This window comes from Metarhizium robertsii (genome assembly GCF_000187425.2).
Source record: "Metarhizium robertsii ARSEF 23 chromosome Unknown MAA_Scf_3, whole genome shotgun sequence".
Classification (NCBI taxonomy): domain Eukaryota; kingdom Fungi; phylum Ascomycota; class Sordariomycetes; order Hypocreales; family Clavicipitaceae; genus Metarhizium; species Metarhizium robertsii.
This window is the reverse complement of record NW_011942171.1, coordinates 4,016,031-4,031,796: the sequence shown is the minus strand read 5'-3', so window position 1 is coordinate 4,031,796 and position 15,766 is coordinate 4,016,031. Positions and strand designations below refer to the sequence as shown.

At 51.6% G+C, this 15,766-nt stretch overlaps 3 protein-coding genes across 3 annotated transcripts; 2 read left to right on the top strand and 1 right to left on the bottom strand.

Moving 5' to 3' along the window:
* Positions 1-1,570: 1,570 nt before the first annotated feature.
* MAA_09279 (urea amidolyase) lies at positions 1,571-5,338 on the top strand (the record flags this gene model as incomplete). The annotated part of the gene is made up of 2 exons (XM_007827277.1): positions 1,571-1,785; positions 1,837-5,338. 2 exons carry the CDS (start codon positions 1,571-1,573, stop codon positions 5,336-5,338), a joined length of 3,717 nt encoding a protein of 1,238 aa, XP_007825468.1.
* Positions 5,339-6,495: 1,157 nt separating this feature from the next.
* Positions 6,496-8,601, top strand: MAA_09278 (early growth response protein; the record flags this gene model as incomplete). Its single annotated transcript, XM_007827276.2, has 1 exon — positions 6,496-8,601. The coding sequence occupies one exon, from the start codon at positions 6,496-6,498 to the stop codon at positions 8,599-8,601; it is 2,106 nt and encodes a 701-aa protein (XP_007825467.2).
* A 3,313-nt stretch (positions 8,602-11,914) lies between these two features.
* MAA_09277 (glycosyltransferase family 32 protein) lies at positions 11,915-13,439 on the bottom strand (the record flags this gene model as incomplete). Its single annotated transcript, XM_007827275.1, has 4 exons — positions 11,915-12,086; positions 12,167-12,708; positions 12,769-13,166; positions 13,247-13,439. 4 exons carry the CDS (start codon positions 13,437-13,439, stop codon positions 11,915-11,917), a joined length of 1,305 nt encoding a protein of 434 aa, XP_007825466.1.
* Between the last annotated feature and the right edge of the window lie 2,327 nt (positions 13,440-15,766).

Genomic DNA, 15,766 nt, shown 5'->3' with positions numbered 1-15,766 from the left:
TCTCCCTTTAAATCCCCGTGCCCCATACAATGTGGTCCAATGCAACACTCCAGGTGCATGGTCTCCAAATGCTTTCTTGGATTTTCTTCAATCATGATATCTGCTTCCAATCACAACAGTCGCGCCGAAAAAGTTAATGAGGCAGGAAATTCTTCCCAGCTCGTCTCTGTCTGGTGCCTTTTGTTTATCCCAAACCATCATTCAATATTCAAACGTGTCCAAGCGCAGGCTTCTACGTCCATCAACCAGAAGCTTACGTGGATCAATTCAATATTGTATCAAAGGCCAAGCCGCCTGGCCACATGGACCTACAACTGAAGCAACTAATTGCCCGTGCATTCGTATCCCTTGGGGCCTGGTGCGTCGTACGTTGACCCTCTGTTTATCCACAGGACGGGATTATGTAACTCGGCGTATCGCTTAACTAATAATGACATCGGCCCCCCGCAAGATCCTCAGTACGTAAAGAGATTAAGCTGATGGGCAGCCTCCGGAACCATATATACGTAAGACTATGAGATGAATCCGTCATGATACGAATATCAACAGCGTAATCTCTATTATTTTCAAGTGTATATCTATGAATTAAAGTGTCCGGCTACTTGTCTCAGACGAGTAGTAGTTTTCAGTATATTAATAGCATCAAGATATATTGCCCTCTATTCACCTGATCTGCGAGATTTATGTCAATGTTGCATTGAGAATATCTGGTGACTAGTTTCTTAATGAAGAGGGAAATCCTCAGGCTTGCTCTTGCTTCTATCAATCCATACTTTAGATGCAAGGGGCACTATAACGCTCGTAGTGCCGGTCCGTAATAGACTCCGTTGCTACATGTAACTTGCTTTTGTGTTCACATAATTACCTCCTACTTAAAACAATCAATGCTCTTAATACTGTTACATGTGATTGTTTCATTATTAGACGCCTCGGAATTGGCCCCATATCATGATAACAGCATTTACCACAAGTTAAGTGTTCAGTCCAGAGGGTTTTGAAAAATCCTTCAGGGTAGATGGAGCATGACGCATTGTCTCGGACATGGATGCAAACTCCTGCGGGTGTTTATACAGTCTCTAAAAACGCCGTATCAAACACCAACAGACCAGACATGACATGTTTGATAGGATGGCTGTAGATGAGGAACAAATGCGGCCGAGAACGTTAACTGCGGGGATACCACTCCCTACCCGGAACCATGCCTCGCAATCACTCCATCACGAGGATAGCTCCGGTCCACCGACGGGTTACACCAAATCGTCATCAAGGTCGTAGGAAGTGGTCGACTTTCTACCCCACGCCGATATTACCGCATCGAGCAACCCCGCCATCTTGAAGACGGCATAAACACAAACTACCCCAATCTCCACTCCATTTTCCCATCGTCCGGACTCCTCTTCGATATTATCACGGCCAAGTACATCGCTTGATATCCCCCCAAGACGGGCCATGGGGTCGACTGGCCCCTTCACATCAGAGCACTCACTTGGCTATATCAATCACTAATCCCCGTTTTGATGCGTCAATTGCTATTCTACTCAGTCTTCCTCGCCCTATATTCTCCACCACCATGGGAAGCATCAAAGTCACTTCGCTGCGCAACATCCGCAAAGTCTTAATCGCCAACAGGGGCGAGATTGCCGTCCGATGCATCAAGGCCTGTAGAGAAGTACAAGTCCACAGCGTCGCTATATTCACACATGCCGACGCGACCTCGCTGCATGTCACGCTGGCAGACGAGGCAGTGCTGCTACCAGGAGACGACGGCACTGCCTATACAGACGGGTAAGCTCTCCGATTTCCCCTCGTCACGACAACTTTGTTAACGCCGACTAGTGAGGCCATTCTGGACATTTGTAAAAAAACGGACGCCGATGCCGTTTTCCCCGGGTACGGCTTCTTGAGCGAAAATGCCGAATTCGCCCGTGCCGTTTCTTCAGCCGGCATCATCTTTGTCGGGCCCTCCTCAGCGTCCATCAAGGCCATGGGCCTCAAGCACGAAGCCAGAGCCATTGCCGAGGCTGCCAATGTCCCCGTTGTCCCGGGCACCCAGCTCCTGTCGTCTGCCGCAGAGGTCGTCAAGGCCGCAAGGGACCTGGGGTTCCCGGTGATGCTCAAGGCAACCGGTGGAGGCGGCGGCATGGGACTGCAGGCCTGCGATACCGAGATCGAGGTTGAAAAGGCCTTTGCCACGGTTCAGAGCCGCGCGAGCACCCTCTTCAAAAACAGCGGCGTCTTCTTGGAAAAGTACTACCCGCGGTCGCGCCACATCGAGGTCCAGGTAGCGGGCAACGGCGAGATCGTCATCGCATTCGGAGAGCGCGAGTGCTCGCTGCAGCGGCGGCATCAAAAGGTGATTGAGGAGTGCCCTAGTCCCTTTGTCGAGCGGCACTCCGGCCTCCGCGAGAGGATGCTGCAGGCGGCCATCAACTATGCCGCGCGGCTCAAGTACAAAAGCGTAGGCACGGTCGAGTTTCTCGTCGATGACGAGACCGCCGACTTCTTCTTCCTCGAGATGAATACGAGGCTGCAGGTCGAGCACGGCATCACCGAGTTGTGCTATGGAGTCGATCTTGTCCATTTGATGCTGCTGCAAGCCGACTACGAGCGTGGAGGTCATGTGGGAATACCCTCGGACATTCTCAGGGGTCTTCAGAGACACTCGCCGCGGGGATCGGCGATTGAGGCCCGAGTCTATGCCGAGGTGCCGCTGCGCGAGTTTGCTCCGAGCCCTGGCATTTTGCAGCTCGTCCACTGGCCACAGGGTGATGGCGTGCGAGTCGACACCTGGGTGAGAAGCGGCCAGCGCATCACGCCTCTTTACGACCCGTTGATTGGAAAGATAATGGTTCACAACCCTGACGGCCGAGGCGCTGCTCAGTCGAAAATGCTCGCGGCACTCCGCGATACCACTCTCCAGGGAACCCAATCCAACTTGGAATATCTGATCAGTATTGTCGCCTCAAACATCTTTATCAACGGGCGTACATTGACAAATTCTCTATCAATGTTCAAATTTAAAAGCTGCTCCCTCCAGGTCTTGGATCCTGGCGTCATGACAACCATTCAAGACTACCCGGGTCGCACCGCCGTGGGACACGGAGTGCCTCCGGGCGGTCCTATGGACGACCTCAGTGCTCGTGTAGCAAACAGCCTTGTTGGAAACGATTGGGGGGTTGAGCTTTTGGAAATTACTCTAGCCGGACCAGAGTTGCTATTTCATGAGGCGGCTGTCGTTGCAATTTGTGGCGCCGAGCTGCCAGTGACTGTCGACGGTACGCCTCAGCCCATGTGGTCCAGGGTCATTGTCAGCAAGGACCAGATACTAAAGCTGGGCAAGGTTTCTGGAAGCGGCACTAGAACCTACCTTGCTGTCAAAGGCGGGTTCCCCCAGATACCCAAGTTTCTTGGCTCCAAATCCACCGCCCCTGAGCTGGGCTTTGGTGGTCTGCAGGGACGGAAACTACAGGCCCATGATATTCTCGCTCTCGCCGAGGAGTCTGGGATTTGGGCCGCTGCTGCTGCCCCATTGTCATTGCCGGCAAAGGCAGTACCAGATTTTAGTATTACGAGTGTGGGCTGCCTCGACGGGCCATTTGGCTCCGACGATATCCTTACCCCTGAAGGGCGCAAGACCTTATACGAGGCCCAATGGGCAGTCAGCCACAACAGCGGCCGAAGTGGTGTGCGTTTGGAAGGGCCACGGTTGAAATGGGCCCGGACCTCGGGCGGCGGCGGCGGATCTCATCCGTCCAACGTCCTTGATTACGGGTATCCCAACGGTGGAGTCAACTTCACGGGGGAATCGCCCATCATCTTTGCGCATGACCGGCCGGATCTGGGTGGATTTGCCTGCCCGACGACACTGTGTTCCGCCGAGATGTGGAAAGTCGGCCAACTCAAGGCCGGCAACACTATACAGCTTCGGTCCGTGTCGTATGACACCGCTCTGGAGATTACGCGGAAGAAGGAAGAGTACCTCGGAGCAATCATCCTGTACGCACAAGGGTCTGCCTGTCAGATACCCCCACTGGACGTCGAGTTGAGCGATGAGCCTCCGTGTTCTATTCTCCATCAAACACCACCTTTGGGGAGCCATCCTCGGGTTACATATCGCCAGGGCGGTGACACCAGCATCATTGTCGAATATGGCCATCAACTACCGGACCTTCGGAACACAGCGTGCGTCCAACTCCTTGCAAACGGACTGTTGGCCGCAAACCTGGACGGCGTCCGGGGCGATCCCAACTTCGCCACTCTGACCGTACGGTTCGACCCGCTGCTCACGGAGCGATCTAAGCTTCTTGCACATCTCATCCATCTCGACGGCCAGATTGGAGAGACCACAGGAATCAAGATAGCAGCTCGACAAGTACGACTCCCCGTCTGCCTCGACCACACATCGCTCCGAGAGTCTGCGCAGCGATATATGGAGAATATCAGACCCTCGGCGGCTTACATGCCAGACAATGTAGAATACCTCCGCAAGAATAATGCTCTCAACGATAGACGCGATGTGTTTGACGCCATCCTCAAGGCTCCGTGGCTCACCGTGGCCGTGGGCTTCTACGTAGGAACACCAGTCATGTTCCCTCTCGATCCGTGGCGTGTGCTCACGGGCCAAAAATATAACCCAAGCCGCGTGTATACACCCGGAGGCTCTGTTGGCCTCGGCGGCTCACTGGTAGCAATCTATCCCGTCGCTGCCCCGGGAGGGTACCAGCTAATGGGCCGAACCTTGGGCGGCTGGGACTCGGGGGGGAACCGCCCTGGCTTTTCGCCGGAGAAGCCCTGGCTCTTCAACCATTTCGATCTGGTTACGTTTTACGAGGTGTCGGAAGAAGAGTACAACAAGATGGAGCAGGCGTTTGAGACTGGCCGCTATATTTTTGACATCACAGAGACCACAATAGACATGGATATATATATTGCGAGGTTTGACCAGGCGGCCAAGGACCCCGAGTATCAGGCTTGGAGAAGACGCCAAGTTGCGGCGTCGCAAGAGATGGGAGAGCTGGAACAGAAGCTTTTTGAGGAATGGACCCAGGCCAAAAGCTCGGGGGAAGGGGGGTCGTCATTTGAGGATGACGGCGTCGATTCTGGCAAGGTTGTCCTCATTGAGTCTCCTGTGGATGCCAATGTCTGGAAAGTACTGGTCAAGCAGGGTGATGTCCTAGAAAAGGGGCAGACGGTGGCAGTGCTGGAGGCAATGAAGATGGAAATTAATGTGGTGGTGAGCGACGACCAGGCAGGGGCTGTAGTATATACGATAAGTCAGCCGCCAGGAAGCGTTGTCCGGCCTGGGGCAGTAGTGGTGAGAGCTGTAAGACCAGAATGAAGAAGGAACGTTGAACCTATTGATGCTGGGAGTGGGGAGTGTGTTTATTTTTAATAATGATGTAACTAGTTCAAGAACGGAGGCTAGGGTATCCAGTTATTTGTCTTGGAATAAACTCATATGCATGTCTAGGTTGCGCATAACCCTAACCTGATATTTGACGCATTTAGACAAACATTGAACCGCCTGGTGCCTGTTCCCCACCCCATGTGCCGCTTCCGAGGTCAGACCCACCCCCACCACCACCCCACACGGAGCCACATGGCTTGAGCCGTTCATCTCAACGTCGGTCATCTCTCGCCGTACGCTCATGCACTGATTGTCACCCTTGGCCATAACCAACACTCAAAGATTGAAGCAATCCCAACAGAAAGGTTCGTAGCCAAGTTGTTTGATAGAGCTAAGCGAGGTTCCGTCCGTGGGCAAAGCGAATAGAGGCTATCTTGCCACGCCCCGCCCTCGGACGGCGTACCCCCTTCCTCAATCTGTTGGCCTCATCCGGCTGCTACTGCGCATGCATAGCCACCAGACGCCTGCCTGCCATCATGTCTGACAAGTACAATACAGTCCACTCTCATCATGACGATTTAATGCCCTAAGCACTCACCACCAGTTCGGCTTCACCCATGCAAGATGAACGGTCGGCCCCGTCTTCCAGTCGCACCTTGCAAGTTCTGTCATAGAGAGTTCAAGCGGCAAGAACACTTAGTCCGGCATCTGCGTACCCGTAAGCATCTATTTGGTGTTGTTTTTCGATGTATTCTCATGCTGACTTGTATCGAGACACTCGAGAACGTCCGTTTGCATGTTCTTGTGGGCGAATGTTTTCAAGACAGTAGGTCATGACGCCACCGGCAAATTCAACCCGTGTCGATAACGGTAACGCTTACTTGTTACTGTTCGTCTCTAGAGACTTGCTCAATCGTCATCGTCGGCTCTCACAATGCTCAGAATCAACTTCAAACAAACATCAAAATACACGGTCCTTGGTCTCGAATAGAGTTCAGGGGCATGCATCATCCCTCCGCTATCCGTCTGAGCATGGAGCATCATTTCTGTCCGAAGGCACCAGCTCCGAGGGGGCAATACAAGCTAACACAAGACCGACCGCGAACGCGAGCAATTTGACCCCTACCGAGTATTCTCAGGAGCAGCTTATGGGCAAGTTCTCAATACATCTTGGCACCATGAACCAGGAGCAAGACTTCTGCGATGATTCTGAAAACAGAGGCCTACCTGCTCATATTCATCACGATACTGGCACGGCCATCGACACCAGCCCTGATTTTATGCAAACACAGCCTTTTGACATCGAGTTTCTTTCAAACGAAACAGGCATGCTCAATGACTATCTTCTGGACATTTTCCCGCATATAGACTATCAGGAAGCAGCGTTCAAAGACGACTCTCGTCATGATGGCGGCACTGAAGCACCGGCCGAAGCACCAAACTCTAATACACATGTTTCTCCAGATGTAATTCAAGCCGGCGGGCCACCGAGACAGTCCGAGATTGTGGCCGACCAATCCCGTGTTGTTGACCACAATCAAAGCTCAACAAGACACATGGATGAGGAGCACAGCAGGGTCAACAAAACACTCGACGCCATTGATGACATTGTACCAACGAATCCATGGTCCATTTCCACCGCAGCTTACGACAGGTTGGCTGCTGAGGTCATGAAGCATAAACACGTCTTGCCAAGTCCCTACACTCTGCCCAGCCGCCATAGGCTGTCCAGGTTTGTCGCAAGCTGGATTCGTGGCTTCCACCCTCACCTACCCTTTCTCCATCTCCCGACAACCAGTCTGGATTCCATGACGCCCATGTTGTTGTTAACCCTTGCAGCTACCGGCTCATTCTACGGCTTTGAACACACTCACGGATACGCCATGTATTTTATTGCCAAGTCCATCATCACAGAGGAGCTCGAGAAACGTCGTCATACGGCCAATCTATACCTGCTCCGGAGCTTTCCTCGATATGCCCAACTTCCCATCTCTCCACAGTCTGCCACGACATTCCGACCAACGCCACCCGCCACCATTGACATGGAACTGCTCCAAGCTTTGCTAGTGCTTGTCCTCACCATGTCTTGGCTTGATGGGCCTCTTGCTCAAAATGCACTCGCAATGAGCAGCCAGCTTGCCTCACTCACTCGTGAAAGCCTAGCCTGTCTGCACTTGACTGACAACAACGACAACTGGGTGGACTGGGCCCGCGACGAGGAGCAGCGTCGCACCATTCTTTCTGCCTATTTTGTTCTAAACATTCAGACTATTTGCTTCAATGTACCGCCTCAAATCGCCGTTTCGGAGATGAACCTGCCGCTCCCATGCTCGGAAGCGGAATTCAAGGCCTCGAATTCCAAGGCCTGGTGTCGGCTACAGAAAAAGAATCCTCGCCGGCCAGTATTCGCACACTGCCTCGAGCAGCTTCTGTCCGGGAAACCCCTGGATAAGCAGGCGCCAGTAACGGAATTCGGCAACTACATGCTTCTGCAAGGCCTATTGATGCAAATCTACTTTGAACGCCAGGCCGCATCAACTCTAGTAAATCCGACATCAAGCCTGCCGACAAGCACCATCTCGCTATATGATTCGGCCATTGATGCGTGGGAGTCCTGTTGGGATCCGGCCATTGAATCTGCGCTGGACCCATCGGCTTCATCTCATGGACCGCTCGCCTTCAATTCCACCGCCATGCTTCGCCTGGCGCATATCCATCTCGCCGTCGGCCTGCAATGCCAGTGCGCACTTCGCTCGCGCAACCCCAGGGTCATCGCGCAGGCGTTTGAAGCACATAATCCCATTCCGCTCCGTTCCCCGCACCTGGACCAGGCAGCTTCACATGCCATCTACGCGTTGAGGATACCAATACGAGTCGGCATCGCTTTCGTAGCTCGAGGCCGAACGGGGCACTGGAGCGTTCAGCACGCCATTAGCAATTTTGCTTGTGCTCTCTTCTTGGCCCATTGGCTGGAAAATATCTTCGGCCTCGTTTCTTCGAACCCCGACGGGCTGGAGGGTCTCCGGTCTGAGGAGAAGCGTCTGCTCTTTACCATTGAGCGGCTCATTGAAGAAACCGACTTGGAGGACTCTCTGGGCCCAAAGGACCTCTATCCTAGTCGCATACGACGCCTGGCGGTGGCTGTAGTGAGACTCTGGGCCGAGACATGTACGGGCATTCAAGTTTTTGAGATTGTACATGTTATTGGGGAAACGCTTACCCTTGTTGCAGAGATGATTGAGAGCCGTCTATAACAACACGGGCGGGCGTCCCATGTGGCAACCCGTTATTAAGCCTCAGTGATTACTGCTACGTTTCTGCATCTGTGTTCTCTTGAATTATTCATCGGAAATCAGTACTGCGCATGACCAGCTTAGAGGATCAACAAGTTCAAATCAAGCGGCTTGCGTATCAAGGTCTCTGAGAGACCGTTGTCGCCGAGGTGCCCCACGGGTAGCAGCTTGGTAACCCAGCACTGGAGAAACAAGCAACTTTGCAAAGGGCTCGACTGGACTTGGGGTGTGTACAAAATAGAATATTCTACGTCGTTGTCTGTATTCCAACGGCCCTACCAGGGACTGAGTCGACATCTGCAGGGACAAATGTTGTTAACGAGTCCACCCCTTTTCCATGCATATTTACATCATGGTCTTTTACTTGATGCCGATACATGTCACTGCAATGGTTGGAAGTGTTGGATGAATAGGCCGGGGTCATGCACCAACCATGCCATCAGCTTGGTGGGTGGCAGGCTCATGGAATTCCATTGCTCCTGCTGGGTAGGAAACAGAGTTGAGCAGCATCAGCATGCCTGGACAGCTGCTCAACGTCTCGAGACTTTCTTCCATGTTCCCGCATCATAGACAAAAGCTTGGAAACAGAGTCTGCACGCTGTGGTCGTTTGTATTCGATCGAGAGTTTGGTCTTGTGCGCTGGGATTCGAGGGCTCGAAAATCGATCCAAGCTCGATGCTCTGCAGAGAATTGAGGAGCCCAGATTTGCATACTTGGAGTGATAAACACTTGCACAATGGTGAAAAGACACGTCGGGCTTCTTGCTAACATATCCCGCTACGTTGAGCGGCATCAATGCGATTAGATATTTGAGACTGGGCGCATAGACTGTCTGTGTCCAATTGGCACCGGATTGTTGACATTGTGAATGGAGCGAATGAGGGCTTTAGTCATGAGAGAAAGAGCTCGGAGTGAAAGTGCTGGCCGGCATTTGTCCACAAGTGAGTGGGTCTACCTCGCAGCCTCAAGATCCATCGCTTCGACGCACACACAAATGCACCGACCCGCCAGGAAAAACTCTTAGTCCGAGTATCTAGGGCTAGGGCATTCGCAAAATGGGCGTATTGTGGGGCACTCCAACAGATCCGACATTTGCGTGCATCTTTTTCGTTCCCCATCCAGCACACCACGCCAACCGATCGTGACCCCGACTTCACGCCCAGCAAAGTCATCGGTAATTTGCGACCAGCAAACGATACGTCTACTAAACCGCCATCATGTCGCACGAGTCTGTTTGGTACAGCCGCCCCCGCGAGTTCGGCAAGGGCTCCCGCCAATGGTGCGTCTCTTGAACATTCCGGCCGTCGCGATATTTCAAATATACTCACAAAGATGGTGTTTAGCCGAGTCTGCGCCCACCAGGCCGGTTTGATCCGCAAGTACGGATTGAACCTCTGCCGTCAGTGCTTCCGTGAGCGTGCTGCTCAGATCGGATTCCAGAAGGTAATTTTTTGCACCGAAACGAAGCTCGAACTATCGAAAGGACTCGCCAGGATTGACTTGTGGGAACTAGTTCCGATAAATGTTTTGTGTTCCGAGCATTTCCATTTTCCGTTGACGACATGCAACATGCATCTTGGGCTGGCCGAATGTGACGAATAGATCAGGTTTCGAAGGGATTTGCACGATGGTTTTCCGGCGCTATTCGCGAAAAATTGCGGCGTAGCGGTAAATTGGGTCCAGCTAGCACAAAGGGAAAAAAAAATAACATTTGGAATCATTGTGGACAACCACCCCGACTACTTGCTCCGACGAGATATATACTTGCTTCGTACCGCTTAGCAGTGCTTTCGCCTTGATGCTTCACTGTGGAGTCTTCTCACGATGTGTCGCTTACCAGTTATGGTACCTTCATATCACTCGACTTTAGTTGATGATTGTGGGCTGCTATTCATACATGGAATCAGCAGTCGGGATCATGGTCGGGCGTTGTATTGCACGGTTGATGCTGCGTTTATTGATCAACAGTGGTCATTGCACTCCAAAGCCATCGTCCCTTGTTCCACGATGCGACAGACACGCTCCCAGCAACTCGCCCAATAATGAGTTGACACCCATGTGCCCAATGTCGAGCTATGAATATTTTAAATGTGACTGAAACTGCTCATCAAGTCCAGCAGTCAAATCAGCGAGCGTCTCGCAGACTCGGCAAATTTCGTAGGCGACAGCCAGGATAACCGAGCGCTTCTTGATCCTGGTTTACTTTTTTGATGCTCTATAAATAGGATTATCCGTATACTGCACATGTGGCATTACAAAACTCGTCCCATGGCGTTCCAAGTAGACGTTGTAGATGCAGATCATAGCTACAAGAAGAAACAGTAGAGTTTGGTCTAATCAAGCTACTAGTAAGCTGAGGGGAGTAGTATATCTTGGCAGAGTGCGCAATGTGTTTTTAGTTTCCTGGGTATCTAAGCCGGAATAACATTGGTGGGTACGTTCAATCGTGGGAAGTGTAGATATCCAACAACAACAACGACAAAGGTGAAATTCCCTTCATACAGAAACCGCTTTTTGGTCTGCTATACATGAGTGAGTTTGATTCATTCATAGGATCTCTTTGATTAATTATTACCTAGACTGCGGGATATATCATTAACACATGATGAGTGCCACAAACACGATCCAAAAATTCTACTGTTCCATTTAGGGTAGGCCTTCAAATGTTGCCATCAATCGAATCCCTTGCACCTCATGATCGAGCATTGCCGAGTGCATATACCTTGTCTTATCCCGTCTACTCGATTCCCTTTCAATGAAGAAAAGTGTTCCCAGTTATTCTTATACGCATTATCTGAAACTGCCAATGGCCAGGGACCAAGCTCCTTCAACTACCCGATGACGTGGATCAGGGTTAGGGTTAGGACACCCCCGCATCATCCTGTCAAATTCACATGGTCGAAGACCTTGTACAATTGTCTTGTCGTATTGAACTCAAGCACACTAAAGCACGACGTCAAATCGTCGAGGAACAGCGGGGCAGAGCTGTGCGATGGCTTCTTACAGCCCGACTCGAGTCGACGGAAGCGACGAGGTCGGACCTCTCCGCCGCAGTTTCAATTGCTATACACTAGAAAGCCAGAAAGGCAGTTCTTGACGACGCCAATATCTGAAATGAATTATATAACTTTTGTCGCTCACGCTGTTCATACCATGGACCATGCCGAACTGTACACGGCCCCCGTCGCTTGCTCTCGCCGTGATGAATCTCAATATGTACATTCGAAAAAAAAGTCCCTGCGAACATCTTCATCTTTCACATGTCGATTTGCCATCACCACATCTTTTGCCAGTCTTTGCACAGGCCGAAAACCTCGCGGCAGAATTTCCCATATTCCACAACCAAATTGGTGTGATGCCACGAACCCAAGGCCGCGTGGGCAAGTCTTGCGTCCGGGTGGTCCCACGACTTTTCGCCCATTCTGCTATAACTCTCTCTTGTCGGGCTGCGCAATGTCCTCGTCAGCAAATCAAGTGGGAAAACCGATGCGTTGGTAATGTGCAGCATGCGCGGGGAGATGTGTACCTGAATCCGGTCATGGGGAGAATCAAGACATCGCCAGCGAGCTTCGTCTTCCCATTGTCCTTGAGACCCGTCAGGGCGTCCCACCTCAGACCTTCCCGCTCTTCCAGCCATTTGCGCGTCACCTCCGTGACGGCCGCGGGCCCGGTGCGCGTGAGCGGATCGTAGTGCAGCTGGGAGAGGCCGCCGGTGGACGTGTGCAGCGCCGCCTGTTTGGCCTCGCTGGCCTTGTCGACGAGGCGGTCGAGGAACCGTTGCAGAATGGGGTGGCGAGGGGCCGACGCCAGTGCCCAGTTTGTGAGCTGAATGGCGTACGTGTATCCCATGCGCCAGTGGGCGTCGGTTTTCGGATCCGAGTCGCATTCAATTCCCCATATGGCGTTGACGGGTTGAGCAGCCTGCGCGGGTGTCTGCAGGAGCCGACGCCGCGCGGCGCTGTCAAGGCCATGCGTTTTGCCCGTCAGTTCGTCGGTCCATTCTGCAATGTCGGATTGCTGAATCCAACGGGCGGGATGTTGGAGAGGTTTCGTGTCAATGTCCCCGTACTGGAGTTGTCAGCTCGGGGTTTTGACCAGGATTCTGCGGGCATGTTGCTCGGCACTTACGATGCCTCCAAACCATTTGCACACCATGATTCTGAAAATATCCACCTTTTCCACTGGCGAGAACACGTTGGTGAAGTCGTCTGCCAAGGGTGACTCGAGTTCCTTGACCAGGGACAAGACGCCTTGGTCATCCCAAAGAAAATACGCCATGGGGCTACTGCCCTCCTCGGGCAATGTAGAGTGTGTAAGCCAAGTTTCAACAAAAGAGACGATTCTTGCGTCTGTGCCGTTTAGCCGCGCTGTATTCCATTTTTGATGAACGATTAACGGGATATTTGAAAAGGGGATATGACGCTCGGGATGCGATTGAGCTGCTTGGGAAGCTATGCGTGCAGCCTCGATGATGGTTCGCGGTGGGGTTTGGTCGCTCTTCATCCATTCGGGGGGAATGTACCATGCTGCGAGTGAGTGTCAGCGCCCTGTATTTGCCCTTGAATTTGAGGTGCAAAGTAGTCAGTGGTAGTAGATTGACGCTCACCTCCTCCTTTTCCCCGGAAAGAATGTATATGCTTGTAAACAAGAGGAAAGCCTCTTCGCAAGGCTTCGTCATCCAACGACTGTCGAGGCGGTCGCTTGTGGGCCAGCAGAACCCACGCTATCAGGCAGAATGCAAGAGCTGAGATGATTGCAAGCTTATATTGGAACCGCCGTGCCAGTCGAGGAGCAATCATGTTCGAGGTCGAGCAGACGTACAAATCAACGTGAGCAGGCCGACATCAGCCAGTTTGATCCTTGGAGAAGAGAACAGCATTGAAGCTACTTGGTGCTGGGCAGCTGGCGAGTGGCTGTTGTAATCTTCCATGTCCCAACATTGAACTCATTGACGTCTATACCCCACGCTGAGCAGAATTACGCACGCAGCATGGGTGCCCCTGACGATGATGTGATTGGACGAGAACATTGGGGTTGAAACGCCACAGGGGAAACAAGGCCTGTGAATGCCTTTGTGGAGTGGAGTGGACAGGAACTCTGAACGGCGATTGGCAATTGCCCAATCAGGTCAATGGTTCGAATCTGGATCAAGATGCTGTTGTCGTCATGGTTGTACGCGTCATGAAAATTTGAATATATTTTTGCCCCTTGGCTAAATAGGAGCACGCTCATGGTTCACCAAGCTACTCCGTACATGCTGGGGAAGTGACCGACAGCCCTTCGACTGAGACAAATTGATTCGTCTCCCGATGTAGTACGACGCATCGGGGGCCCAACCAACAGACCTGTAGCCCTTGTCCTTTTTGCTTCTCTTTTTGCCCGTTTGACAAGACCTGTGTGACGCGGGAACTGCCCATCCGTCAGGCAGTGCTCCGTGGGGCTTGCATGCAAGCATACCCAACTGGAAATGTCGGGCTGGGTCAATCTTGAACCTTATCGCTGGTGTCCTGAATCATGTATAACATTCTTACTGTCTTGTCTCCCTTTACTATACAGCTGTATCTGCCAGAACTAGCTATGCAAGTTGGCTAATTCCTTGAATACAATGCAATAATCGTTGCGTAGTCCTCTGCCATCCGTTTCCCAGACTTTCATCGTCGTTTCCCTTGTATCAAGGTTGGCTCGCCCGGAAAGAACCGCTACCTCGTATAATAGTCTCTTAATATCCCGATGTACATGTATATACCGGCTCTGGACAAGATTGTCAACAATGGCGAGCGGGCCATCAAGCAAGCTAAACGTACCCAAAAACTAAGGCGCCAATGACCAAAGGCATCAATTCATAAATGTCTCTGCGAGAGGATTCCATGTTGCGAAAGGACTGTGGTGATGGTTGTGATTACATGGGAGTTGTACGGAGCCGAGTCAAGTCTTAGTAGAGTTTTTTGTGCTCTTACATTGAGCGTGGAATATGCGGAGGAGGCGACAAGAAACTAGTAAAGGAAAAAAAAAGCAATACTGATGAAACAAAAGTGCTGTGTTGGGCGCAATCTGCCTTGCCCAGTCTTTTAATATGCTGTGCAACGCAAAGATTGGTTGGGGATTTTTCCAATCTTATTGATGACGTTGGTCGAGGATGCCGGCTTGTAATAATAAAGGTCCGTGACAAGCTCCCCGAAATCTGACAGATCCCAGTCGCTGGATGCTCTGGTCCAATTGTCCGTCTCAGCCAACGCAGGTAATTTAGGTCGACCGGTTGGTTGGCTGGTCTATTTTGGTCCATGTACACCCAACTTGACATTACATGACCCCGATTTAGAATCATGTACTACTGTGATGTCATGCCCGAATCAGCGTCCAATTTGTGACCTCTATTTTTGGTCGGCTCAGGGATGCCGTCGACTCACCATGCTGCAGGCTATGTATGTATCTCTAATGTCACTCTTGCTGCAGCGTAGATCGTAATAATTTTCTATTGACGTGTCAAAAGGCACCTGCGGAACACCATGGCAGTTGTCCCGGGCCTTGAACCACCCACCATCATCACCATCAACACCATTGTCAGAATCGTAACCCTATGGCCCTTCCCTTCTCTTACGCGTGCAGAAAACTTGAAGCAATGGACTAATCCAGCCATATCCCAACCAGCGAGCATCCCTAGAAAAACGGTGGAGAGTCTGTTCATATGTCTTCCTCTAACTTGGCCAGACCTCAATGGCCGTGGGTCCGATTTAAAACAGCCAACATTGAAGTCATTTGATTCCACATAATGGTTGTCTTGTCACGCCAGACTTTACAATTGACCTCTTGTCATTCTCTCTTAGGGACTCACATCGCCTCATTTCACCCTTCACCTGGATGTGTCTATCTTAGTCCTTCTTGCTTAAAAAATTGTAGGTGCATCAAGTACGTGGTTTTTCTGCAATGGCTCTACATATAAAACAAGATACCGCGCTGCAAGTGTTAGGTATGTTGGCTCTGATGAACCAGCCGGGCTGGGCTGGGGTCTACTGCGAGTTATGGCTATTCCTGGGATCACCGGCAATGTCTACATGTGCGCCTGTTGGGCAAATCAACCACCGACTTGGACATGGAACGGCAGTCTTGTCCTCGATAAACAAAAGGA